The sequence below is a fragment of the Thalassophryne amazonica genome, chromosome 1, assembly GCF_902500255.1.
Source record: "Thalassophryne amazonica chromosome 1, fThaAma1.1, whole genome shotgun sequence".
Taxonomy (NCBI): domain Eukaryota; kingdom Metazoa; phylum Chordata; class Actinopteri; order Batrachoidiformes; family Batrachoididae; genus Thalassophryne; species Thalassophryne amazonica.
The window spans coordinates 171,222,403-171,249,579 of record NC_047103.1 but is presented as its reverse complement, the minus strand read 5'-3'; the positions used below and the strand labels follow the sequence as shown (position 1 = coordinate 171,249,579).

At 42.4% G+C, this 27,177-nt stretch overlaps 2 protein-coding genes across 5 annotated transcripts in view; both read left to right on the top strand.

The window, feature by feature from the left end:
- bin1b (bridging integrator 1b) overlaps positions 1-18,825 on the top strand; it is a 53,692-nt gene extending 34,867 nt beyond the window's left edge. For 3 of the 4 annotated variants that reach the window (XM_034179351.1, XM_034179345.1, XM_034179360.1), the window contains 5 exons: positions 4,549-4,591; positions 6,777-6,887; positions 12,222-12,266; positions 13,926-14,027; positions 18,322-18,825. In XM_034179351.1, coding sequence (XP_034035242.1) covers positions 4,549-4,591; positions 6,777-6,887; positions 12,222-12,266; positions 13,926-14,027; positions 18,322-18,423 — 403 coding nt within the window. In that variant the 3' untranslated portion in view covers positions 18,424-18,825. The remainder of the gene's footprint in view (positions 1-4,548; positions 4,592-6,776; positions 6,888-12,221; positions 12,267-13,925; positions 14,028-18,321) is intronic. The other variant, XM_034179368.1, reaches the window with a different exon arrangement.
- Positions 18,826-21,214: 2,389 nt separating this feature from the next.
- On the top strand, positions 21,215-24,094 carry LOC117518244 (tubulin alpha-1A chain-like). Its single transcript, XM_034179333.1, has 4 exons — positions 21,215-21,383; positions 22,462-22,684; positions 22,782-22,930; positions 23,026-24,094. The coding sequence occupies exons 1-4, from the start codon at positions 21,381-21,383 to the stop codon at positions 24,001-24,003; spliced, it is 1,353 nt and encodes a 450-aa protein (XP_034035224.1). The 5' UTR covers positions 21,215-21,380; the 3' UTR covers positions 24,004-24,094.
- Positions 24,095-27,177: the final 3,083 nt, after the last annotated feature.

Sequence of the window (27,177 nt, the reverse complement as noted above, 5' to 3'; positions counted from 1 at the left end):
ACCGCAGTGATTCCTCAGGGGAAAAGAGTGCCGTCCTGCACTTACTCAGCCTCCACAGAAAAAGGAACCGGTACTCCTGCAAACACTCACAATATACAGATATATTGCAAAAGACACAAACGGCTGAGGATATTACCTCCAATGAAGTATGATATCTCGGCGATGAGGTGGAGATGACGTCTGGTCTTTTTGGAGTGCGATGATGAAGAATGTGTGACAGCTGTCAGGAATTAATGAGTGACAGCTGTCACTCCCGGCTGTGTCCGTGGTGGCAGCGCCCTCTCGTGCCTGAAGCCCGCACTTCAGGCAGGGCGCCCTTTGGTGGTGGGCCAGCAGTACATCCTCTTCTGGCGGCCCACACAACAAGTTTTACTCTCATCAGTCCACAAAATATTCCTCCATTTCTCTTTAGGCCAGTTGATGTGTTCTTTGGCAAATCGTAACCTCTTCTGCACATGTCTTTTATTTAACAGAGGGACTTTGCGGGGGATTCTTGCAAATAAATTAGCTTCACACAGGCGTCGTCTAACTGTCACAGCACTTACAGGTAACTCCAGACTGTCTTTGATCATCCTGGAGCTGATCAGTGGGTGAGCCTTTGCCATTCTGGTTATTCTTCTATCCATTTTGATGATTGTTTTCCGTTTTCTTCCATGCGTCTCTGTTTTTTATTGTCCATTTTAAAGCACTGGAGATCATTGTAGATGAACAGCCTATAATTTTTTGCACCTATGTATAAGTTTTCCCCTCTCCAATCAACTTTTTAATCAAACTACGCTGTTCTTCTGAACAATGTATTGAACGTCCCATTTTCCTCAGGCTTTCAAAGAGAAAAGCATGTTCAACAGGTGCTGGCTTCATCCTTAAATAGGGGACACCTGATTCACACCTGTTTGTTCCACAAAATTGATGAACTCACTGACTGGATGCCACACTACTGCCACCCCCTTTTCTACTTTTTTTTTACTAATAGCCCAATTTCATAGCTTTAAGAGTGTGTATATCATGAATGCTTGGTCTTGTTGGATTTGTGAGAATCTACTGGTACCTTGTTTCCCATGTAACAATAAGAAATATACTCAAAACCTGGATTAATCTTTTTAGTCACACAGCACTACTATTATTCTGAACACTACTGTACCCAAATACAAACCATATTTTTTTTTTCCCCCCCCAAAGGTTGAACATGTAATATTGGAGGAGCACAGCATCACACACACACACACACACACACACACACACACTGTTGTACAGCATCTCTGCAACATGCAGAGGAAAAATGGAGTAATTTTAACATTACTGTACTTTTTCTTTGTGGATCATGGGATAATTTCCTCGCGTTCAGACAGAATCACCTGTTTCCTGGGGTAACTGAGCAGTTAATGAATGAGGCGCACAGTGACTCAGCTTCTGGCACAAAGTGCAACTCGTGGAGGCGAGCAGAGGTTCTGAACGCAGTGCCACAGATATTCTGGAAACAGATTACACCTAGACCAAGCCAGTCTTCATCGGCCTGAACACCCACACCAAATGCTGAAACTCGCCAACCCAAGGGACGACCTCCGCGGCTGAAACCCTGATCGGAGTACTGGTGGAGGAACTGTGGAGCAAAGTGCCGAACTCACGGGGAAACTTTTTTCAGCCACATGAGCACATGTATCGGCCTGATCAGCCTGTTTTCTGAATTCATAATCATGAATTTCCTGTATATTTGTTTTTGTCAATTGCGCCAGTAGCAAGGCCCAAGCAGGGGGTCACCGCTTTGAGTCTGGTCTGCTTGAGGTTTCTTCCTCAGAGGGAATTTTTTCTTACCACTGTTGCTCTGGGGGTTAGTAAAGTTAGACCTTGTTTGAAGCTCTTTGAGGCAACTCTGTTGTGATTTGGCGCTATATAGATTGAATTGAGCAGCATAATTGCATAATTATCTGTAAGGGTACCCAATTTCAGTTTCTAGTACAACCCAAATTCCAATGACGTTGGGACGTTGTATGAAATGTAAATAAAAACAGAATACAATGATTTTCAAATCCTCTTCAACCGATATTCAATTGAATACACCACAAAGACAAGATATTTAATGAACAAAAACAGAGTTCACTGCGCTTCTGTATAAAAAGTACTGATGTCCACATCTTCTGCCATTTTTGTGTAAGTCAGACGACGTCCCGGATCAACAAAGCCTTCACATTGGAAATGATCTGGTTGTTTCAGCCTGTTGATCGGCGCTGGGAGCGCGCTGCGCTCTCAGATGCTGTGGGCGGTCTTTAAACCGGCTGGAGCACTCCTTAATCTGTGTAATCCCCATAAAATCGTCCCTGAAAGCCATCTGAATTTTCCGAATGGTGTCCACCTGGACGTCTCTCACAGTTTCTGGAAAAATTTGATGCAGCAAAGCTCCAAATCGTTCAGACATTTTATTCGCAATAAAAATCCGACGAGGGGTGGACCAGTGCTCACACAAAGCCTGCTCACAGGCGAATGACCCAACCGACAGGCGTGAAAAAACTCACACATGCGCACGAAGGTTCAAGCTTGGCTGATGCAATCACACGTGATTCAAATCCATATGGTCTTTGAAAAAAAATAAAAAGGTCCGATAATTTTCTAACAGATCTCGTATCTAAAAAGGAAGAGTAGAAAAGAGTAGAGTAGAGCCACTTAGGTGCCTGTCTTGAGAACCAGGGATGGTAGGTTGAAAAGCATTTTTAGCCCATGGGAACTCTCCCTACCCACCCAAGCGGCTCAAGAAAAAAGTATATATAATAATAAGACATAAGAAAGATAAGGCATCATATGTTATATTTAAATATTAAGGGTAATAAACAACATATACAATAAATATGGTAGTATATAATATACAGGAGTAGGTATTAAAACCTAAATATTAATACAGGAGAAGATTGTAGTATCGGTAATTTAGTATGTAGACTAGTAGTAAAATTATAGTTAGTAGGCTAAGCTATAAATCTGGTATTTTATTATAGAAACAGAAGCTATGATGTAATGTGTATTGGTATCTATCTAAAGTAACTCTGCTAGCATACTATAGGAAAATAAAAAGCATAGTCTATATGCTATCAAATGGAAATCTAAGAACTTAGGTACTATATGTTGATATCTTTAAAAGAAAACAAACTGATGAATTATTAAAAATCTACACCATGTAAAATAAAATGTAAATAACAAAAATAAGCTACTTTTAGTTAGAGCTAAATTAGCCGTTAATAAGCCAACCGTACCTAGCACTTGTTCAACAGTCTGGGGTCTCCGTTGTCGTGTTTTGTGCTTCATAATGCGCCACGCATTTTCAATGGGCGACAGGTCTGGACTGCAGGTAGGCCAGTCTAGTACCCACACTCTTTTACTATGAAGCCAAGCTGTTGTAACACGTGCAGAATGTGGCTTGGCATTGTCTTGCTGAAATAAGCAGGGACGTCCCTGAAAAGACGTTGCTTGGATGGCAGCATGTGTTGCTCCAAAACCTGGATGTACCTTTCAGCATTGATGGTGCCATCACAGATGTGTAAGTTGTCCATGCCATGGGCACTAACACACCCCCATACCATCACAGATGCTGGCTTTTGAACTTTGTGATGGTAACAATCTGGATGGTCTTTTTCCTCTTTTGTCCAGAGGACACAACGTCCATGATTTCCAAAAACCATTTGAAATGAGGACTCATCAGACCACAGCACACTTTTCCACTTTGTGTCTGTCCATTTCAAATGAGTTTGGGCCCAGAAAGGCGGCGGTGATTCTGGATGTTGTTGATGTTTGACTTTCACTTTGCATGGTAGAGTTTTAACTTGCACTTATAGATGTAGCAACGAACTGTGTTAACTGACAATGGTTTTCTGAAGTGTTCCTGAGCCCACGTGGTAAGATCCTTTACACAATGATGTTGGTTTTTAATGCAGTGCCTCCTGAGGGATCAAAGGTCACGGGCATTCAATGTTGGTTTTCAGCCTTGCCGCATACATGTAGAAAGTTCTCTAGATTCTCTGGACTGTAGATGATGGAATCCCTAAATTCCTTGCAATTGAACATTGAGAAACATTGTTCTTAAGCTGTTGGGTTATTTTTTTCCACACAGTTGTTCACAAAGTGGTGATCCTCACCACTTACTGGTGAAGCAGTGGTGTCCAAAGACATTCCAGAAAGGGCCAAGAGGGGGCAGGTTTTCTTTGCAGGGGATTTCACGGATGAGTTCATCAGTGGAATCACCTGCTGGAGTCAGTGGCTGCAAAAACACCTGCCCCCTGTTGGCCCTTTCTGGAATGTCTTTGGACACCACTGCTTCACCAATAATACTAATGTGCTGGAAGTAAACATCACACACGTCTGCTGTGTATTTATTTTTTTTTTTTTTTAGCTGACACAAACTTTCTGCATGTGAAGGTTGAAGGTTTGAAGCTCATTGTCGCCCCCGTGTGGAGTACTCTGGGTTTTTTTTTTCATTTGTTTTTATTTGCTGTATTTCACACTCTTTGTGTATGTTAATTGTTCCGTACTTGTCATACCCTTGTTTACTTGTTTGATTGTTTGCAGTGAGGATGCCAATCACAGTCAGTCCACCGTCTCATCACCAAAGGTAAAATAAACTGCACCATGAGGCCACCGACCTCCTTAATTATTCACTTATTAATATTTGGAGACAGCCTTGACTTGAGTGCTGGATGGAAACCAGCCAGTTTTTTATTCATTTATTTTAAACATTTCAGGTCTTAAAAATGTTTATCTTTAAAGGTAAAAAGTGTTAACACACATTTTAATATCTAAATGTTTTTATTTTCAAAAGGTTTAGCCAGAGTCAAAATGTCTAAAACCAAAACTGTAAGCCACTGTGCAGCACAGTGGCTTAGTGGTTAGCACTGTTGCCTCGCAGTGAAAAGGTCGTGGGATCGATTTCCACCTGTGGAGTTTGCATGTTCTCTCCGTGTTTGCATGGGTTCCGTCCGGATGATCCGGTTTCCTCCAACATCCAAAGACATGCAGGTTAGATGAAATGGAAACTTTATAATTGTCCAGGTCTCCCTTGTAAGAGAGATCTTGATCTCAGTAGGACTAACCTGGTTAAATAAAGGTCAAATTAAGTGAAATGAAATCAATAAAGACTGATGGCAGTAAAACTACAATCCACCAAGTATCAATTAAAAAGATAAGTAAATAAAATATGGATGTGAGCAAATAAAGTGTAGTCTAATCCAGATTAAACCAAAGCATGAACCAAAATCACAGTATGGGCTGATATTAAGGGCAGACCAGATTGGACAGTTGGGTGGTAAAAGATGATCTTAGTGAGTTTTATAATTGGACGCTGTCCTGCTCCTGTGAAACTTTTAAATCCTGCAGCCAGTCTGCTCTGTCAGCCTGATTCCCATCAGATTTCAGAAGCTAAGCAGTGTGGCACCTGGGTAGGCTTGGATGGGAGACCCCTTCAGAATACCAGGGCCCGTGTGGGTTTGTCCAGATGAAAGTGGAGTTGCATCAGGAAGTGCATTCGGTGTAAAACTGTATCAAATTCCAGTGTGTATCTGGCTGTATCCGTTGTGGCGACCACAAATAAATGGGAGCAACCAAACGGACAACAACAATCTGAAGATTTCTGGGTTTGTCAGACAGGACAGGTTATAGGTTCTGATTTGTGCATATAGCTGAGTGTCATCAGCATAGCAGTAGTTATTTACATACAAATAATTGAACAGAACCACAACAAAGGTCCTAGAACACAGCCCTGTGGTACTCCATGGATTTTTTTTTCCCCCCTTTTTTGACAGTGATTGTTCAGCTATGTGACTTGTCAGCAGGTCATAGTTTCCACTAAAGCAACAAAACTGCTGCATGTTTCTTTGACAACTTTGCATAAAACTGGTTTCAGTTTTCTGTCTCTTCCTGATAAAATCATATTAGTTGTAAAGGCACGAGTCAGCCATTGCAGGAATCGGCCATGCTTGGAGTGGCATGGCTGTGATTCGTCTGTACGTGGTTCTCCCACCTGTGGAAAACACCTCTCAGGGTCGTTGGTGGAACTGGCGGCACAGCTAGTGCAACAAACACTCAGCCAGGTGGAAACTCAAAGAGAAGACTTGATGGTGAGACCAATTCTGCTCCTGTCTTCACTGGAGGACAGCGCCACCTGGGAATAGGATTAGGAACACATTTGGAACCTGGTGGTGCTGAAGCATCACCAGAAGAACGAAGCAATGTGAAGAAACTGGATGTGGCAACATGAAGCTCCTCGGTCGATAATCTGTCACACTGGTGTTTATTCGGACTCTGGTTGGTCCTGTCCCCGTCTCTCCAGAGGTCTTTTGCTGCTCTGACTCCGTCTTTGTCTCCCTCTATTGCTATCATTCTGCATGGTTGTATAGTGTCTGTATGGCGGTCGGACCTCACCAGCAACACCCCCGCCACGGGTCTGTGGGCCACCTTATAGGAATACTGAGAGAAAAACTAGCAGGTGTGGGCCAACTCGCGGGGGAATAGCGGCCCAAGGTGTCAATAACTGTGGCCATCAACCACTATCATCACAGTGAGAAACTAAAAATGTCAAAGTTGATTTCAAACATGATCCTGTTGTCCAATGTGTGTCTGTCTGTGTAAAAAGGTCAATCTCTTTTCTCACAGGTCTGTTGCACGTGGGGTTGTCACTCTGACCTTTGAACTGACCTGACTTCACCTCCGTGTGTCCTGATGTTTTTGCTAACCTCTTTTCGTTGCTGCTGTTTTGCATGCGTGCACGTTGTGGCTTTGGTCTAACCGGACCTGGCCTGCAGAGACCCGGTCGGCTTCCACCCAGACTGATGCCGTCTCCTGACCAGAGACAGCAGCACACCGGCGTGATGTGGGATGAGGCCTCGAAGTCTGACGCTGACGCCGCCCCACAGGTCAGGATGCGATCCAGTATGGTTGCATAGCTAGACAGCCTACAGTAGGTTAGCTGGTGGATTCTTGACGGGAACCTTCAGTCTGATCACTTCCAGCCGGAACAGACCAGATCCGTCCTCTGACATCTCAGTCTGTGGACAGTAACACATAGTTTATGATCCTGCTAACCTGTGTGTGTGTGTGTTTATTGGTGGGCGGGGCAGTGTGAACCCTGCTCAGGGGTCAACCTGCTGCTGGACTGGGGTCTGGATGTATTGCACCCTGTCACATGTCCAGCTCCTGAGGTAGGTCAAAGGTCAGCGAGGACCTCAAGGAGCTGAGGATTTGAAGTGTGTTTAGAACCTGTTTCTGGGTCTGTCCCACGTTCCTGCTGTCAAACTTCAGCCTGGTCACACTCGCAGTTTGCATCCAGCTGATCGTTCTCATAGATCATGGAGTAAAATCGCTGATTCTAACATCTGAGCTCGCTGAATGCTCACCGAACGACCGACCGAGCTTTGTGAGTTCTTATGGTGACTGAACTAGGCAGCTAGCTAACTAGCTCAGATGATTTCAATTTCAATTTTCAATTTATTTCATTTATATAGCACCAAATCACAACAGAGTTGCCTCAAAGCGCTTCACACAGGTAAGGTCTAACCTTACTAACCCCCAGAGCAACAGTGGTAAGGAAAAACTCCCTCTGAGGAAGAAACCTCAAGCAGACCAGACTCAAAGGGGTGACCCTCTGCTTGGGCCATGATACAAACATAAATTACAGAACAATTCACAGAACAATTAATGGACGAATATACAAGAAATGCTGTTGGCGCACAGGACAGGAGGATCGCCAGCACAAATACAACTCCCATCTCTGGATGGAGCTGCACCTTAAACAGAGAGAAAAAACAGAATCAGATATCAGAAAGACAAAAAATACTGTATAATTTCAGCATTAAACAACAAGAAAAACAGAAATACTAAGGTGATCGCCGGCCGCTAGCCCTAAACTTCACTAAAAGACCCAGAATTTAGGTAAAGTTGAGGCCGCAGCCCGCTCCAATTACTAATAAATGAATTAGAAGAGTAAAAAGCATAAAACAAAACTGTACCAGTATGCTACAACCCCTGGCAATAAGTATGGAATCACCGACCTCGGACGATGTTCATTCAGTTGTTTAATTTTGTAGACAAAAAGCAGATCACAGACATGACACAAAACTAAAGTCATTTCAAATGGCAACTTTCTGGCTTTAAGAAACACTATAAGAAATCAGGAAAAAAAAATTGTGGCAGTCAGTAACGGTTACTTTTTTAGACCAAGCAGAGGGAAAAAAATATGGAATCACTCAATTCTGAGGAATAAATTATGGAATCACCCTGTAAATTTTCATCCCCAAAACTAACACCTACATCAAATCAGATCTGCTCGTTAGTCTGCATCTAAAAAGGAGTGATCACACCTTGGAGAGCTGTTGCACCAAGTGGACTGACATGAATCATGGCTCCAACACGAGAGATGTCAATTGAAACAAAGGAGAGGATTATCAAACTCTTAAAAGAGGGTAAATCATCACGCAATGTTGCAAAAGATGTTGGTTGTTCACAGTCAGCTGTGTCTAAACTCTGGACCAAATGCAAACAACATGGGAAGGTTGTTAAAGGCAAACATACTGGTAGACCAAGGAAGACATCAAAGCGTCAAGACAGAAAACAAAGCAATATGTCTCAAAAATCAAAAATGCACAACAAAACAAATGAGGAACGAATGGGAGGAAACTGGAGTCAACGTCTGTGACCGAACTGTAAGAAACCACCTAAAGGAAATGGGATTTACATACAGAAAAGCTAAACAAAAGCCATCATTAACACCTAAACAGAAAAAACAAGGTTACAATGGGCTAAGGAAAAGCAATTGTGGACTGTGGATAACTGGATGAAAGTCATATTCAGTGATGAATCTCGAATCTGCATTGGGCAAGGTGATGATGCTGGAACTTTTGTTTGGTGCCGTTCCAATCAGATTTATAAAGATGACTGCCTGAAGAGAACATGTAAATTTCCACAGTCATTGATGATATGGGGCTGCATGTCAGGTAAAGACACTGGGGAGATGGCTGTCATTACATCATCAATAAATGCACAAGTCTATGTTGATATTTTGGACACACTTGTGATGTTCGGGGATGAAGAAATCATTTTTCAAGATGATAATGCATCTTGCCATAGAGCAAAAACTGTGAAAACATTCCTTGCAAAAAGACACATAGGGTCAATGTCATGGCCTGCAAATAGTCCGGATCTTAATCCAATTGAAAATCTTTGGTGGAAGTTGAAGAAAATGGTCCATGACAAGGCTCCAACCTGCAAAGCTGATCTGGCAACAGCAATCACAGAAAGTTGGAGCCAGATTGATGAAGAGTACTGTTTGTCACTCATTAAGTCCATGCCTCAGAGACTGCAAGCTGTTATAAAAGCCAGAGGTGGTGCAACAAAATACTAGTGATGTGTTGGAGTGTTCTTTTGTTTTTCATGATTCCATAATTTTTTCCTCAGAATTGAATGATTCCATAATTTTTTCCCTCTGCTTGGTCTAAAAAAGTAACCGTTACTGACTGCCACAATTTTTTTTCCTGATTTCTTATAGTGTTTCTTAAAGCCAGAAAGTTGCCATTTGAAATGACTTTAGTTTTGTGTCATGTCTGTGATCTGCTTTTTTTCTACAAAATTAAACAACTGAATGAACATCCTCCAAGGCCGGTGATTACACAATTTTTGCCAGGGGTTGTTGCCATATGAAAGGGAAAATAAGTGCGTCTTAAGTCTGGACTTGAAAATCTTCACAGAATCTGACTGTTTTATTGACGCAGGGAGATCATTCCACAGAACAGGGGTGATAAGAGAAAGCTCTGTGACCCACAGACTACTTCTTCACCTTAGGGACACAAAGTAGTCCTGCACCCTGAGAACGTAAAGCCCGGGCCAGTACGTAAGGTTTAATTAGGTCAGCTAGGTAGGGAGATGCCAGTCCATGAATAATTTTATAGGTTAGTAGCAGAACCTTAAAATCTGATCTCACTGGGACAGGAAGCCAGTGAAGAGACGCCAAAATGGGTGTAATGTGGTTGTACTTCCTGCTTCGTGTCAAAGGTCTGGCTGCAGCATTTTGAACCAATTGGAGACGCCTAATGCTAGACTGCAGTAAACCAGAAAATAGAACATTGCAGTAGTCCAATCTAGAAGAGATAAATGCATGGATCAGGGTCTCAGCATCAGCCATAGACAGGATGGGACAAATCTTCGCTATATTTCGCAGGTGGAAGAAAGCAGTCCTAGTAATATTTCTAACGTGGAGGCCAAAGGATCAAAAATTACCCCAAGGTTCCTCACTGTGTCAGTGTGATGTATGACACGCGAGCCGAGGCTGAGCGTTAACTGGTCAAATTGATGCCGATGTCTCACTGGACCAAGAACCATCATTTCAGTCTTATCAGAGTTTAAAAGTAGGAAGTTTCTAGACATCCAACTTCTCACTGCTGCAAGGCAATCTTCTAAGGATTTTATGTGAACGAGATTACCAGCAGTTATCGGCATGTATAACTGAGTATCATCTGCATAGCAGTGAAAGGTAATCCCAAAACGCCGCAATATGTGCCCAAGGGGTGCTATATAAAGGGAGAAAAGCAGGGGGCCTAAGACAGACCCCTGTGGAACCCCAGTGAGAACGACATTGTATTAAAGCCATAGTAATGTTTGTGAAAGATTTTAGAAAAATTGATCATATGATGCAGGTAGCTAGTTCGTCGGTTTGTAAATTCTTGTATATTTACAGGTCAAAGTTCACCATAGTTTAGCTTGATACGAGACATTAAACATTTTTATTCAGTTTATTCACACAGTGTCATAATGTACAGTGAACAGCTACACCCTCGAATCCTCTGACAGCGACTGAATTACGTGGAAATTTGTTAAAATTATCGACAAATGCTGCTGTGAGTGCCGGCTGTCTGATCTACTGCTTCTGTTTTATATACCCTTAAAAAAAGATGGACGTACAAACGCTCTTCAGGATGTAAAACCAAAATGTGTCCATTGCTCCCTCAGTGGCAGTACAGCTTCTTAACTCCGCCTCCTCAAATAAGTAACTGTGGGTCAACACAGAAAGTAGAAAACACGATAAATAAAATCTTTCCTGAATATCTCACATTGTTTGATGTGATCAGCGGGTTAATTCTCGATCTGCGTTGGTATTTTAGCTTCACTTTCTGTGATTGGAGCTGTGCACGCCATCTTTTTTTAATGAGTTATTAATTATGTGGCTTTGCACGTGCACGCTCACACTGTCTCACCTTGCATGTGAATGAATGTTTTACTTGGAATTGATAAAGTAATCAGACTGATTGACATTGGTGTCAGAATATTTGTTACATGTAACATTATTTTATACTTTTAGCTCGTTTTTGTTGTTTTCATTGTGTAACCTGTGATATTTGTGTATTTATATGATCTCATCTCCTGTTGGAGGATATTTGATTCTGAACTTATGTAAATTAGTTTCCCCGTGTATGGAACATAAATGAACCAACAACCACCGAGCGACGCTCATGTGTTCACTGAAGTATTTAAAGTGTGTTTAAGGAGGCAGCTGAAGGGTTTTTGTGAATTTTTATACGGTGGGATGTTTTCTTTTGCTGCCGTCCTGGAGCTGCCGTCGTGGGATTCATGGGTAAGAATCTGCTTCAGCAGAGAGGCGGTGACTGTGAGGAAACGTGTTCTTCTTATGAGACTTGAGTCTTTATGACACCCTGAAGGTCATGGTGATCTTTCTCTTTTAAACCTCTGCCAACCTTAAATCCTGCTCTGGCTTCCATCCAATCTTCCGCTTTCCTTTCCATCCACTTCCTGTCCTGTCACAACACTACACAACCCTTAACCGCGTAGCAACACCAGACCCCAGCAGCCCAGGAGCCACAGTCCTGCGAGGATGGTGACGATGCCCAAAGTGACTGGGAGTATGATGAAAGAGGCTCCGCCCATCAGACCAGCTGGGAGGACCCAGAGATGGCTCACTGTCAAGAAAACTGGGACCAGGACCAAATGGACTGTGCTCAGCCCGAGTGGAACCATGAGGATGTGGAAGTGAGCGGCTGGTACGATGACGGAGAGGATGAGGTAGGACCAGGATGGAGATGCAGGCACATGGAGAGACAACTTCACTGACCGTGAAACTCAAAAATACTACATTCAAACCCTTTTTCTCTCTTTCTTCTACTTCTTTACTTTTTTTAAGGTGCAGTCTGAAGTTAATTTTTTCACATGAATAATAATCATTATTTTTGTCTCTCCTGATGCAGAATTTGGTGGGAAACAGTGAACTTCCTCCAGGATTCCTCTATAAGGTGACGCTCTGCACGGATCCTTAAATATGTGCTCCGTAAACATGAGATGTGGCACTTTTAAAGACATTCTTACTAAACATGTTAATTTCACACAATAATACCACACACTCACATCGCCTCAATTTGGAAAACGGACTGTTTCAAGTTTAGTGCACATAAACAATGTCAGATGTATTGTGTATTGAATTTTGTTGTCTTAATTCTGATGTGTGCCATTATTACGGTAAACAAGTAATAATTGTGGATAAATTGTTGTTTGTCTGTGGAAATTTGAGTGTGGACGTAATCTCGTTGTTGCACTTGTAATGACAATGACAATAAATCTCATCCATCCAATAATCACAATGGAAGGAATATTAAAGTTAATTTGTTCTTTGTCAACAACTCTGAAAATATATGAATCTACTGTATTTTCTGGAGTAAAAGTCGCATTTTTTATTTCTTTTTTTCACTAATATAGTAATATAATATCAAAATCATGTTTCTTATTCACAAAAATATCATAGTAACTATTTATATTGGGCTTTCACAGGAATCAAAGCAATGAACAGAACTCCAATAATAAAAGAATAAATGTCAAAAATAAGAAGTACACAAAAATCCAAAATGAATGCGCTGATAATACAGACAAAAGGTGCATCTTGTACTCTGGTGTGATTCATATACACTCATCTTCAACTGCTTATCAGGTCGCGGGGCAGCAGCTCCAGCAGGGGTCCCCAGACTTCCCTTTCCCGGGCCACATTGACCACCTCTGACTGGGGGATCCTGAGGCGTTCCCAGGCCAGTCTGGAGATATTAGGTTGGGTTTAAATCGGGGAGACTGTGGTGTCAGAGTCCCCCCCGCCACCCGAAGGTGCAGGGAGGCGACCCTCTCATCTACCAGGGTAAACTCCAATGTAGGGGCACTTAGCCAGGGACTTGTGAGTATACCCACACCCGCCCGGCACCTCACCCCCTGGGCAACTCCAGAGAAGAATAAGGTCCAACCCCTATCAAGGAGATTGGTTCCAGAGCCGAGGCTGTGCGTGGAGCTGAGGCCCACCAGATCTAACTGGTATCACTCCACCTCCCACACAAGGTCCGACTCCTTCCCACACAGCAAGGTGACATTCCACACCCCCAGAGCTAGCCCCTGCCACCCGACTCTGGTCCACTGAGGCCCTCGACTTTCACTGCCACCCATGGGACAGCGCACCCGACACTGGCGGTTCTCCCTGCAGGTGGTGAGCCCACAGTGTGGAGATGGAAGGTCCACGTTGCCTTTTCAGGCTGTGCTCAGCTAGGCTCGGTGGCAAGCCCGGCCACCAGGTGCTCGCTGACGGGCCCTACATCCAGGCCTGGCTCCAGATGGGGGGCCCCGGGCTTCCTCCGGGCCAGGTCACATTTCCTCTGCCTCATTTTGTCATGGTGTCTTATGAATTCATGTTTGTTTTTTTGTTTGTTTGTTTATTGTTGTGTTTTTTCTTCAAGAGGCATTTTTTAACAGGTGGGACTTACGATATACTACGGAAAATATGGTACTAAATAAACTTTAAGTAGTTTATGAAGCAAGATTGTTTATAAAATGTCCCTTGAATTCTCAAATAGCACTAACGGTATGAATGTTTGAACCGGTAAAACCTACTGTTGTTAATATTATTTATTGTTTTACTCCAGGTCAAAGCGATACATGATTATACCGCCACCGATGGCGATGAGCTGGAACTAAAGATTGGAGACGTTGTGCTGGTTGTGGCCTTTGATAACCCTGATGAGCAGGTCAGTCACATGCATTTTGTTGAAATTAAAGATCTCGCTGGTTGTTATTTGTGTTCGTATCAGTTTTTGTTCTTTGAAGTCGTGGAATTTGACCACAGCTATATATATATATATATATATCAATCAATCAATCAACTTTTTTCTTATATAGCGCCAGATCACAACAAACAGTTGCCCCAAGGCGCTCCATATTGCAAGGCAAGGCCATACAATAACCATGAAAAACCCCAACGGTCAAAACGACCCCCTATGAGCAAGCACTTGGCCACAGTGGGAAGGAAAAACTCCCTTTTAACAGGAAGAAACCTCCAGCAGAACCAGGCTCAGGGAGGGGCAGTCTTCTGCTGAGACTGGTTGGGGCTGAGGGAAAGAACCAGGAAAAAGACATGCCGAGAAGGGGGGCAGAGATCGATCACTAATGATTAAATGCAGAGTGATGCATACGGAGCAAAAAAAAGAAAGAAACAGTGCATCATGGGAACCCCCCCACAGTCTACGTCTAAAGCAACATAACCAAGGGATGGTCCAGGGTCACCCGATCCAGCCCTAACTATAAGCCTTAGTGAAAAGGAAAGTTTTAAGCCTAATCTTAAAAGTAGAGAGGGTATCTGTCTCCCTGATCTGAATTGGGAGCTGGTTCCACAGGAGAGGAGCCTGAAAGCTAAAGGCTCTGCCTCCCATTCTACTCTTACAAACCCTAGGAACTACAAGTAAGCCCGCAGTCTGAGAGCGAAGCGCTCTAATGGGGTAATATGGTACTACGAGGTCCCTAAGATAGGATGGGACCTGATTATTCAAAACCTTATAAGTAAGAAGAAGAATTTTAAATTCTATTCTAGAATTAACAGGAAGCCAATGAAGAGAGGCCAACACGGGTGAGATATGCTCTCTCCTGCTAGTCCCCGTCAGTACTCTAGCTGCAGCATTCTGAACCAACGGAAGGCTTTTTAGGGAACTTTTAGGACAACCTGATAATAATGAATTACAATAGTCCAGCCTAGAGGAAATAAATGCATGAATTAGTTTTTCAGCATCACTCCGAGACAAGACCTTTCTGATTTTAGAGATATTGCGTAAATGCAAAAAGGCAGTCCTACATATTTGTTTAATATGCGCTTTGAATGACATATCCTGATCAAAAATAACTCCAAGATTTCTCACAGTATTACTAGAGATCAGGGAAATGCCATCCAGAGTAACGATCTGGTTAGACACCATGCTTCTAAGATTTGTGGGGCCAAGTACAATAACTTCAGTTTTATCTGAGTTTAAAAGCAGGAAATTAGAGGTCATCCATGTCTTTGTCTGTAAGACAATCCTGCAGTTTAGCTAATTGGTGTGTATCCTCTGGCTTCATGGATAGATAAAGCTGGGTATCATCTGCGTAACAATGAAAATTTAAGCAATACCGTCTAATAATACTGCCCAAGGGAAGCATGTATAAAGTGAATAAAATTGGTCCTAGCACAGAACCTTGTGGAACTCCATAATTAACTTTAGTCTGTGAAGAAGATTCCCCATTTACATGAACAAACTGTAATCTATTAGACAAATATGATTCAAACCACCGCAGCGCAGTGCCTTTAATACCTATGACATGCTCTAATCTCTGTAATAAAATTTTATGGTCAACAGTATCAAAAGCAGCACTGAGGTCCAACAGAACAAGCACAGAAATAAGTCCACTGTCCGAAGCCATAAGAAGATAATTTGTAACCTTCACTAATGCTGTTTCTGTACTATGATGAATTCTAAAACCTGACTGAAACTCTTCAAATAGACCATTCCTCTGCAGGTGATCAGTTAGCTGTTTTACAACTACCCTCTCAAGAATCTTTGAGAGAAAAGGAAGGTTGGAGATTGGCCTATAATTAACTAAGATAGCTGGGTCAAGTGATGGCTTTTTAAGTAATGGTTTAATTACTGCCACCTTAAAGGCCTGTGGTACATAACCAACTAACAAAGATAGATTGATCATATTTAAGATTGAAGCATTAAATAATGGTAGGACTTCCTTGAGCAGCCTGGCAGGAATGGGGTCTAATAAGCATGTTGATGGTTTGGATGAAGTAACTAATGAAAATAACTCAGGCAGAACAATCGGAGAGAAAGAGTCTAACCAAATACCGGCATCACTGAAAGCAGCCAAAGATAACGATACATCTTTGGGATGGTTATGAGTCATTTTTTCTCTAATAGTCAAAATTTTGTTAGCAAAGAAAGTCATGAAGTCATCACTAGTTAAAGTTAATGGAATACTCAGCTCAATAGAGCTCTGACTCTTTGTCAGCCTGGCTGCAGTGCTGAAAAGAAACCTGGGGTTGTTCTTATTTTCTTCAATTAGTGATGAGTAGAAAGATGTCCTAGCTTCACGGAGGGCTTTCTTATAGAGCAACAAACTCTTTTTCCAGGCTAAGTGAAGATCTTCTAAATTAGTGAGACGCCATTTCCTCTCCAACTTACGGGTTATCTGCTTTAAGCTACGAGTTTGTGAGTTATACCACGGAGTCAGACACTTCTGATTTAAAGCTCTCTTTTTCAGAGGAGCTACAGCATCCAAAGTTGTCTTCAATGAGGATGTAAAACTATTGACGAGATACTCTAGCTCCCTTACAGAGTTTAGGTAGGTACTCTGCTCTGTGTTGGTATATGACATTAGAGAACATAAAGAAGGAATCATATCCTTAAACCTAGTTACAGCGCTTTCTGAAAGACTTCTAGTGTAATGAAACTTATTCCCCACTGCAGGGTAGTCCATCAGGGTAAATGTAAATGTTATTAAAAAATGATCAGACAGAAGGGAGTTTTCAGGGAATACTGTTAAGTCCTCTATTTCCATACCATAAGTCAGAACAAGATCCAAAATATGATTAAAGTGGTGGGTGGACTCATTTACTTTTTGAGCAAAGCCAATAGAGTCTAATAATAGATTAAATGCAGTGTTGAGGCTGTCATTCTCAGCATCTGTGTGGATGTTAAAATCGCCCACTACAATTATCTTATCTGAGCTAAGCACTAAGTCAGACAAAAGGTCTGAAAATTCACAGAGAAACTCACAGTAACGACCAGGTGGACGATAGATAATAACAAATAAAACTGGTTTTTGGGACTTCCAATTTGGATGGACAAGACTAAGAGACAAGCTTTCAAATGAATTAAAGCTCTGTCTAGGTTTTTGATTAATTAATAAGCTGGAATGGAAGATTGCTGCTAATCCTCCGCCCCGGCCCGTGCTACGAGCATTCTGACAGTTAGTGTGACTCGGGGGTGTTGACTCATTTAAACTAACATATTCATCCTGCTGTAACCAAGTTTCTGTTAGGCAGAATAAATCAATACGTTGATCAATTATTATATCATTTACCAACAGGGACTTAGAAGAAAGAGACCTAATGTTTAATAGACCACATTTAACTGTTTTAGTCTGTGGTGCAATTGAAGGTGCTATATTATTTTTTCTTTTTGAATTTTTATGCTTAAATAGATTTTTGTTGGTTATTGGTAGTCTGGGAGCAGACACCGTCTCTACGGGGATGGGGTAATAAGGGGATGGCAGGGGGAGAGAAGCTGCAGAGAGGTGTGTAAGACCACAGCTCTGCCTCCTGGTCCCAACGTTGCTCTGACTTGCATTGAAACCACTTAATTTCTGCGTCCTGTGCTCGAAGCAGAAAAAATTAAACATGTTTAATTTTTGCTGTCCGATTCGCTTCGTCCTTTGTGCCCCTTGCGCTGCTCTGGCATTGAGCTACATCGTCTCTGCACTGGGTTGCTTCCACGTGGCGTCGTCATGACGCTGCACGATGCAACTCGAAGTGGGCCTGGTGTGAAAGGGGCTTAAACCAACAATGGTGTAGAATTTCCCATTAAGCACTTATTTAACCTTAATAACCATCATCCACCAATGTCTTTGAATACAAACACCCAGAATATTGGTGCCAACATCTTGATCAGCTCGTGCTGTGCTGGTGGCTGAGGGGGTAAACTTTGGTAGTTCAGCCTTTATTTTTTTTTGATTGGTTGCCTGAAAGCCCACCTAGCAACACACCAGCAACCAGTGAACCCCCCACCACCACCAAACTATATACTAAAATGTAGAGTCCAACAACTACCGAGCGAGACACGAACGCCACCAGGGACACTGTGCTGACAACCCCAACACTTTGGCAGGGACCGAGCTAATGTCAGCCAACATTAAATTCTCATGTTAATATAATTTTATTAAATTATTGTGCTTAATTCTTGCATACTGTCGTCATAGTTTGTAAGCCTGTTTGGACTTTGTGTTGTCTTTCAGGATGACGGCTGGCTGATGGGGACGAAGGAGTCTCACTGGTTGCAGAAACGAGATCTATCGGCCAAAGGAGTTTTTCCTGAGAACTTTACCCAGAAGGTTTGAAGTTAGTGTCACATAAAGATTATTTTGGTCCTGTGCTCCAAAACGGCTCCTTTATGACATCTGTCAGATAAAAACACAAAATGTTAGCTAAATGTCAATCTATGAGCCTGTGTTTAGTCAAAACATATAAAAAGTATTACGTGGATGAAGAACTCGTTTAAAATGTTTGAGTTATTTAGATTTATTAATTCCTGACATATTTTGAAATAATTCTGATCTCAGACGGCCTTCCAAAGAGCTTGCTAGAAGTATTTTTAAAAGGAGAAACGAGTCGATGTACTGTATGACTGTCAAAATATTTTATAACATGTTAACAAAAAAAAAGTTTGGACATTTTCATTTGCATGAGGTGTTTGTTTGTACTGTCACTTCTTTTATTACACAATAAACACTGTGACACCAGCTTTGGTTAAATATGGAATCTTTATCAAATGTTGCTGCAGGAGCTGGAAAAACACAAATGTCCTAGACCAACACCCTGGAGAACACTACTGTTTTTTTTTTGTTTGTTTTTTTTTGCTGACTTGAATTTCAAGAAGACGGTTTCTTGTTGGGTTATTAAAGGGAACACGCTTTTTGTTGTTTTGTTTTTTTATTTAATTGGAGGTCTTGAGGAAAGCACATTGCATGAACAATTTTATTTTGATTTTCAATAATTGAAGAAACATCCTAAACATTAGGATCCACCTTACCTGTTTATTTTTTGTTTACCGTCTTTAATTGTGACTGTTTTTCACAGTTTAACTCACATTTTGATCTCTGCTGCTGGAGATGATGTTATTTGACAGCAGAGTATTATTTGAATTTTGGATGAATTTCCATTGATTCTGGGATGGTTGGTATGTCAATCACTGTAAAAACGTCAACCCACTCTGACATCACGTGTGGGAGGAGTCTGCAGTGACGCTAATGTGGCTGCACGTGTTTGTGTTATCAGGAGTGAGTGTGTGCATTTCTTTTTTTATGATCTAACTGTACTTTCAGGTTTTACTTCTGCAGAAACTCTGAAATGTGCATGTTTTCTGTAGCGATGTTTCTCAGAAGAAGAAAAAAAAACCCTCTTTAATGCTGCTGACTGTGCGTCTGCTACACTGATGGTCAGTGCTGTGAGTTCACACTGAGCTGTGTGGGAAAATAAAACATTTAAAGTGGAAACTTTTTTTCCTGTTTCTGTTATGCAGTTAAAAAAACAAAACAAAGATAATCCCATGAAAAGGGATTTTTACACTGTGGCACTGAATAATCAGGTCCATAAGTACTGGAACAGTAATTTTGTCTTTGTCCACCACCATAAAGTTCTTCTTGTGTTGACTTTCAGATTTAACTCAAAGGAGTTGAATAAAAATATCACTTGGGCCATTTTGGAATTACAGCTGTTTTTCTGCATAATCCCTCCACTTTTGGAGGTGAGAGGTAATTGGACAAACTGAATATGAAGAATATTTCTAAGACAAATCATCACTTTTTCAGCCAGTATTCTTTAGATAAATCAGGGGATGGACACATGAACATTTCCATCAATGCAAAGAGTATGATACTGTATGGAAAATCTGCCTGAAGGAGGCATTTCTCAAAAACTGAGCAACTGTGCAAGAAGGAGGCAAGAGAGGGAAGCCATCAAGACCCTCAGACAACTCTGCAGGAGTTACAGAATTCTGTGATTGACTGGAGAAACTGTACATGGTGCATTTGTTGTCTGTTGCATCACCAATTACTCAGCTTCATGACTGAACAGAGAAGGATTTCCTTAAAAAGAAGCTGGACAGTTTTCCAGAAGACACTCGGAAGACTGGAGCCTGGATTTGATCTGTTTTGTTAAGGTCCAGCTTGTGTGTGACTGTTTTATTTATTTATTTTTTTGTTTTTTTTTTCTTCAGGCAATAAGCCTTTCTGAATGACATCTGAGAGCAAACAGGATGATCATTGACGGGGTTCTTTCAACACAACCTGATTATATCTCCATGGTTCCCTCCAGACGCACAACAACACACAACCGTCAAACAATAAAGGGCAGAAAAGAGTTTTACTCTCCTTATGAAGGAAATATGATTAAATTAATGTTCTCTCTTACTGTTTTTTTTTTTTTTTAAGGCTAGTTTTTGTTCTTAAAACAACTAATCTGTTATTTATCTGGATGTAATTTGCTAACATAGACATTGAACAAAATAACAACATGTGAAACAAATATTCTCCATCCCTAAAGAAAAACATACAAAACCAGCCATGTGACTCAGACGACGTACAACAGAAGACTCGGGTTGGATTTTTCTTTTTTTAAACTCCTGAATTCTTTAGTTGTCGTGTTCACAGTGGAGGAGACGGCCTCATTCATTCATTGTGTTCACTCACTGCATTGTTCAGGCTACATGAATTTGTTTGTTGACATATTTTTTGACACATTGTAGATAAACATTTTTACTTCAGTATTGTTGGGTTTTGCACCTCGGGGCCACCTTAGCCTGGTCTCAAATGTCACATCTGCCTCTAATGTTTGCCTTTGAATTGCAAATGAATCTTACAGTGTAACCGAAGCCTGATGGGGTCACAGTTTTTCGGTTTTGTCTGAATGTTTGTGAATAAATGTATTCTGCTGAAGTGTCACTGAGCAAGGCTCCACCACCAGTTTGGATGGGTCTAAAATGAAGATGTGATACCTGACCTGACAGTGATGGGTTGAATTTCACAGCCAATCAGATGATTGTTGACGTTTACTCGTGTGTGTGTGTGTGTGTGTGTGGATCAGTTGACGTGGCTTGGATGTGTGCGTACCTCTGGGTTTTCTTTTTCTCCTCTTCCTCCTCTTCTTTCATCCGAGGCGACTGTGTTTGGCGTCTCCTCCGGTTACCACAACAGGCCGAGCCGTTGCTCAGTGACGCTTTGCTATAAAGCATCTTGTTGCCCTCGTTCCCACTCGACTGATCCCAGGTCAACACCGGAGCACTTCAAGAGACAAAAACATGGTGAGAAACTTTCATCTTTTACAACACAAATGCCTTTAGAGCACATTGACACAAATACTCTCTGACACACAGTTCTTGCTAGCGTTAGAGTAACGGCCCGTTGTTTTCGAGGGTGTGTAGCGGGTAAAGGATCATTTCTCTACATTGATTGTGGATCCACCATTTATTCATCAACCTCCGTCAATTCCATTTAAAGATGTCAATCATGACTCACCTTTCTGCTGATTAAAGTCGCTACCAGGACTCTCTTCTATTGTTGCGGGCAAGAAGTGAGACTTGTCTGCCATTTCACACTAGACAGTTTTTTTCATTCCTCATTAATGTGGGGCATTTTTGTAGGGCAGCGCACAAAGGTACTGCACCAACTGACATCCCATTGATCAACTGGAGATGCCTGTTAAGTCCATGATGAAGAGTCATCAGGCTTGGTTTCTTATAAAGTTCGCCATTCGCCTGTCTAGCTTCCGCGTAAAATCGACCGAGTACTCCGTCAAGCATCTGTCTGTCATAAGTTTCAGAGTTGGTTCATGTCCCTTTTCAGTGACGTATTTGTCAAACAGGTTGGCTGCTGACTGTGTGTTTCTGTGGGTGTTCTTCGCATCTTTTTCATGTAAAATTTGTTTTTAAGTCAGCGTCGCTAACAGACGCAAACCTGACTTCTGCCATCTTGTCAACAAACTGACAGCCAAAGTTGGCGTTGTATCGTGTTATCTGATTGGTTGTTATCGATAGAAGGCGTCGCTCGATAGGCTAGCACTACGCTGCACGCGAGGTATACTCATTTCGCACGCGCGGTCTACTCGGCTCCACCAGCAGTCAACTCGGCATGTGGTACAGCTCAGAAAGTGGCGAATGGGCCAATCAGAAGTTGGCAAAATCACATACCATATAATAATGATTATTATTGTATGATATGGGACCCCAAATGATTTTGCCCAAAGCCCTTTAAGGGCAATTCTTGAGTTGACCCTCACCTCCACACCAAGTCTGGTGGAAATCAGACAAAGGCCTTGGGAGAAGCAGAGGGACAAACGTTCAAATTATAGTGTGACTTCATCTTAAATGGTGGTTCTTGCAGCGTGAGTGCATCTCTGTGCACGTTGGTCAAGCTGGAGCTCAGATCGGCAATGCATGCTGGGAGCTGTACTGCCTGGAACACGGCATCCAGCCGGACGGTCAGATGCCCAGCGACAAGACCATCGGCGGTGGAGACGACTCCTTCAACACCTTCTTCAGTGAGACTGGAGCTGGCAAACACGTTCCCAGAGCCGTCTTTGTGGATCTGGAGCCAACGGTCATTGGTGAGATCATTTCTGTCTGATGTCTAATGACAGATGTGAGTACTGGAACAGGTCTACCAAAACGGTTGACTGTACTGTTGCTGTATTTTGATCACAGATGAAGTCCGTACTGGCACCTACCGCCAGCTCTTCCACCCTGAGCAGCTGATCACTGGAAAAGAAGATGCAGCTAACAACTACGCTCGCGGTCATTACACCATTGGCAAGGAGATCATCGACCTGGTTCTTGACAGGATTCGTAAACTGGTGAGATCACTTGGAGCAGCCTGATACTGTGGTTCTGAAAGCCACCGGTTTGAATTCTTATGTTTGCTTTTTTGTTGTTGTTTGTTCTGCTGTAGGCAGACCAATGCACCGGTCTCCAAGGTTTCCTTATCTTCCACTCCTTTGGAGGAGGAACCGGCTCTGGTTTCACCTCTCTGCTGATGGAGCGCCTCTCTGTTGACTATGGCAAGAAGTCCAAGCTGGAGTTTGCCATCTATCCAGCCCCCCAGGTGTCCACAGCTGTAGTGGAGCCCTATAACTCCATCCTGACTACCCACACCACCCTAGAGCACTCTGACTGTGCCTTCATGGTGGACAATGAGGCCATTTATGACATCTGTCGAAGAAACCTGGATATTGAACGCCCCACCTACACCAACCTCAACCGGCTGATTGGTCAGATTGTGTCCTCCATCACTGCCTCCCTGCGCTTTGACGGTGCCTTGAATGTTGACCTGACAGAGTTCCAGACCAACCTGGTGCCCTACCCACGGATCCACTTTCCTCTGGCCACCTACGCCCCTGTAATCTCAGCAGAGAAAGCCTATCATGAGCAGTTATCTGTGGCTGAGATCACAAATGCCTGCTTTGAGCCTGCTAATCAGATGGTAAAATGCGATCCTCGCCACGGGAAGTACATGGCTTGCTGCCTGTTATTTAGAGGTGATGTGGTGCCCAAAGATGTCAATTCTGCCATTGCCACGATCAAAACAAAGCGTACCATCCAGTTTGTTGACTGGTGTCCCACTGGTTTCAAGGTGGGCATCAACTACCAGCCTCCAACCGTGGTTCCTGGAGGAGACCTAGCCAAGGTCCAGAGGGCAGTGTGCATGTTGAGCAACACTACTGCCATCGCTGAAGCCTGGGCTCGACTTGACCACAAGTTTGACCTGATGTATGCCAAAAGGGCCTTCGTCCATTGGTACGTTGGAGAGGGAATGGAAGAAGGTGAGTTCTCAGAGGCCAGGGAAGACATGGCCGCCCTGGAGAAGGATTATGAAGAAGTGGGCACCGATTCTCTTGGTGATGAAGGAGAAGAAGGGGAAGAATATTAAATGCCCAACACCTGAAACACCATCGTTAATTGGTTTCTCTTTCCTGTAGGCTAGTTCATAGTCAGAATCTTGTGGAAGCAGATGTCTGCAAGAATAATCTTCATTTGTTTCCAGTTTTTTTGTGCAATTCTTTCTTTGCTTTTTCTTTACATAAAAAACTATTTCTCAGCTTTGGATTCTGATTTAAATCACAGCCTGTATCATATTTCCTGTTAAAACCTTTGCTTCATTGTTGTGTGGGATATGACATGGCAGCATTCTGGCAGATAAATCTGTTAAAATTTCATTTATTTCAATGTAATTTTCACTGTTTGCAGACGCCTGTTTATTCACTCAAAAATAAAAAATATCCCCTCACATAACCCTCGTGGATAAGACCAGAGGATCCTCGCTTCAAACACCAGTCTGACCTGAAAATCATGGCAACACCCTGACATCGGTGTGTGTGTTTGTGTGAATGGATCAATGTGAGGCATCATTGTAAAGTGCTTTGAGCGTCTGATGCAGATGGAAAAGCGCTATATAAATGTAGTCCATTTATCTCACCTCCTGCTGATTGATGGAACCAGTGTTGAAAATCAAGTCCGGATCACCTCCAAAATTTAATAGTCTTCCATGCCCTAATATCTATCTCTGATGCAAATTTGGTGAGAATCCCTGAAGTAGTTTTGACGTAATTCTTCAAAGCCTATATAAAGGGAAATCTTGATCCATAATCCAGATCCAGATCACCTCCATAATTTAATGGAGTCTTCAATTGCATAATATGCATCTGTATTGAAAATTTCATCAAAATCCATGATGCAGTTTTGACATAATCCTTCAAAGCCGACTGTAGCAATAGGAATTGCTTATATGTTTTTGGTTCCTACCCGTACTGAGTTGAGTGATGCACACTGAGGAAAAAACGTGACTTCTGTTATGACTTGTATACCTGTTCAATAAATGTTCCCTGTGAGTGGGGGAAATGCTCAACCGTCCAGATTGTAGAGTCATGAGACGGAACAAGCTGAAACATGGTGGCAGTGGTTTCTAAAACTGGAGTACCAGTCGTGTTGGAGCTGTGAGTTAGGAGGGAACAGGTACCGCCAAACAGCGAATGAATGAAGTTAACTAGCACTAGCCATTAGCCCGAGAACGGAAAAACGCTTAAGTGTGCTAGATATGGACGGATTAAAACCGCCTCAACAGTGGTGCATGGACTCTGCCAATCTCTCAAAGTCGTGGAAAGCTTGGAGAGAAGACTTCACACTGTATGTAGATTTGACAATGCCAGAGGCAGAAGAAAGGTCATGAGTTCAACTTTTCTACTATCTAATCGGAGAACAAGGCAGAGAGATCTGTAGTACGCTTGATGGGCTCCGCAGCTAAAGTGACAGTGAGGGATTTGATGGGCAAGTTAGATGAACATTGCAACCCAAATGTAAATGAAATAGTGGAACGGTACAAATTTTTTACTCGCAATCAAGCTCCGGGAGAAAGTATCAACAAATACATGACAGACTTGAGAATGCTAGCTGGCTCATGCAACTTTGGGCAGCTGAGAGATTCACTGATACGCGACAGGATCGTCTGAGGCACGTACAGTTCAGGTGGGAGGGAGAGGCTACTCCGAGAGGGCGACCTTAACCTGGACAAATGTCTCGAGCTTCGTAGAGCAATGGAGATCTCGTGAGTACAGCAAGACAATTGAAGGACAAAACGCAGAGGACATACATGCATTGAAACAAGCAACAAGGAGCGTGAAGTATGGTTAAGTATCATGCAAATACTGTGGGAAAACCCACGAGAAACTGAAACAAAAATGCCCCGCTTTTGGGAAAAGATGTAAAAACTGCGGCAAGAACAATCACTTTGCAGTAATGTGTAGAAGCAAAACTGGAAATAAAGAGCACAAGACAACCGTACATACTGTAGCAGAAAGTGATTCGGACTCGTGTGAGGACATAATGACTGTCACTGCAGTAACTAAGACCACAGCTGAAGTAAACCACATAAGGGACAAACAGAATAAAAAGGAACAACTGTTTGCAGGAATGTTGATTGACAACAATGTTGTGCATTTTCAGACTGACTGTGTAATGTCATTCCAGTCAACATGTTGAACCCAAATGTGAAACTGGAACACACGGACAAGGTTCTGGTAATGTACAATAAAGCAAAATTGTCTCCATTAGGAAAATGTAAAGACGACAAATCCAAGCAATAAGAAAAAGTACAGAGTGGAGTTCCAAGTTGTAGAAGAAGAATGCAAAACTGCTTTACTAGGGCGGAGTGCAAGTGAAGCAATGAAACTCATCCAGGTGCAATACGACAACATTTATGCTCTGGACAGTATTGGGACCAAAAGGCCAGTGATTCAGGACAAATAGCTGATGCAAGACATAAAGACAGAGTTTCATGATGTGTTTACAGGTGACAGCTGCTTGCAAGGTGAATGTAGGCTTGAAATAGATACAACAGTGCAGTCGGTTAAACTCCCAAAGCGCAGAGTACCAGTATCAATGATGAAACCACTAAAAGAGGAACTCATGAGTCTTGTGGACAGACAAATAATAGCACCAGGTGAGAGGAGTACGGAGTGGATCAGTGGAATGGTGTCGGCGCAGAAACCCAATGGCAGGCCTAGAATATGCATAGACCCAAGACCACTTAACAAAGCCTTGAAAAGGAGCCACTTTCCACTTCCAACAATCGATGTTTTACCAGACCTGGCAAAAGCGAAAGTCTTCACAGTGTGTGATGTGAAGCAGGGATTCTGGCACGTGAAGTTGGAAGAAGAGTCAACTTATTTAACAACTTTTGCAACACCCTTTGGTCGTTTCCATTGGCTGAGGATGCCAATGGGAATAAGTCCAGAGCCAGAAATATTTCAACGCAAACTCACACAAGCACTTGAAAATTTACACGGCACATACATTATTGCAGATGATGTACTGATCACAGGAGAAGGTGAAACAAAGCAGGATGCGGTGAAAAACCATGACAAGAATCTCAGGCTCTTCTTGGAAAGATGCAGAGAACTGAACATAAAGCTGAATGCAGAGAAACTCAAACTCAGACAAGAGGAGGTCCCATACATAGGACATTAGCTCATGGCAGAGGGACTCCGGGCAGACCCAGAGAAGATACACGTGGTTTGTGAGATGCCCGCACCAACGAAAGTGAAAGGAG

Bases quoted from the DNA above. Each gene is read 5' to 3' on its own strand.
- LOC117518244 (XM_034179333.1), top strand. The intron at 22,685-22,781 runs GTGAGATCATTT...TTTTGATCACAG, and splicing joins TCTGGAGCCAACGGTCATTG to ATGAAGTCCGTACTGGCACC. The intron at 22,931-23,025 runs GTGAGATCACTT...GTTCTGCTGTAG, and splicing joins TTGACAGGATTCGTAAACTG to GCAGACCAATGCACCGGTCT.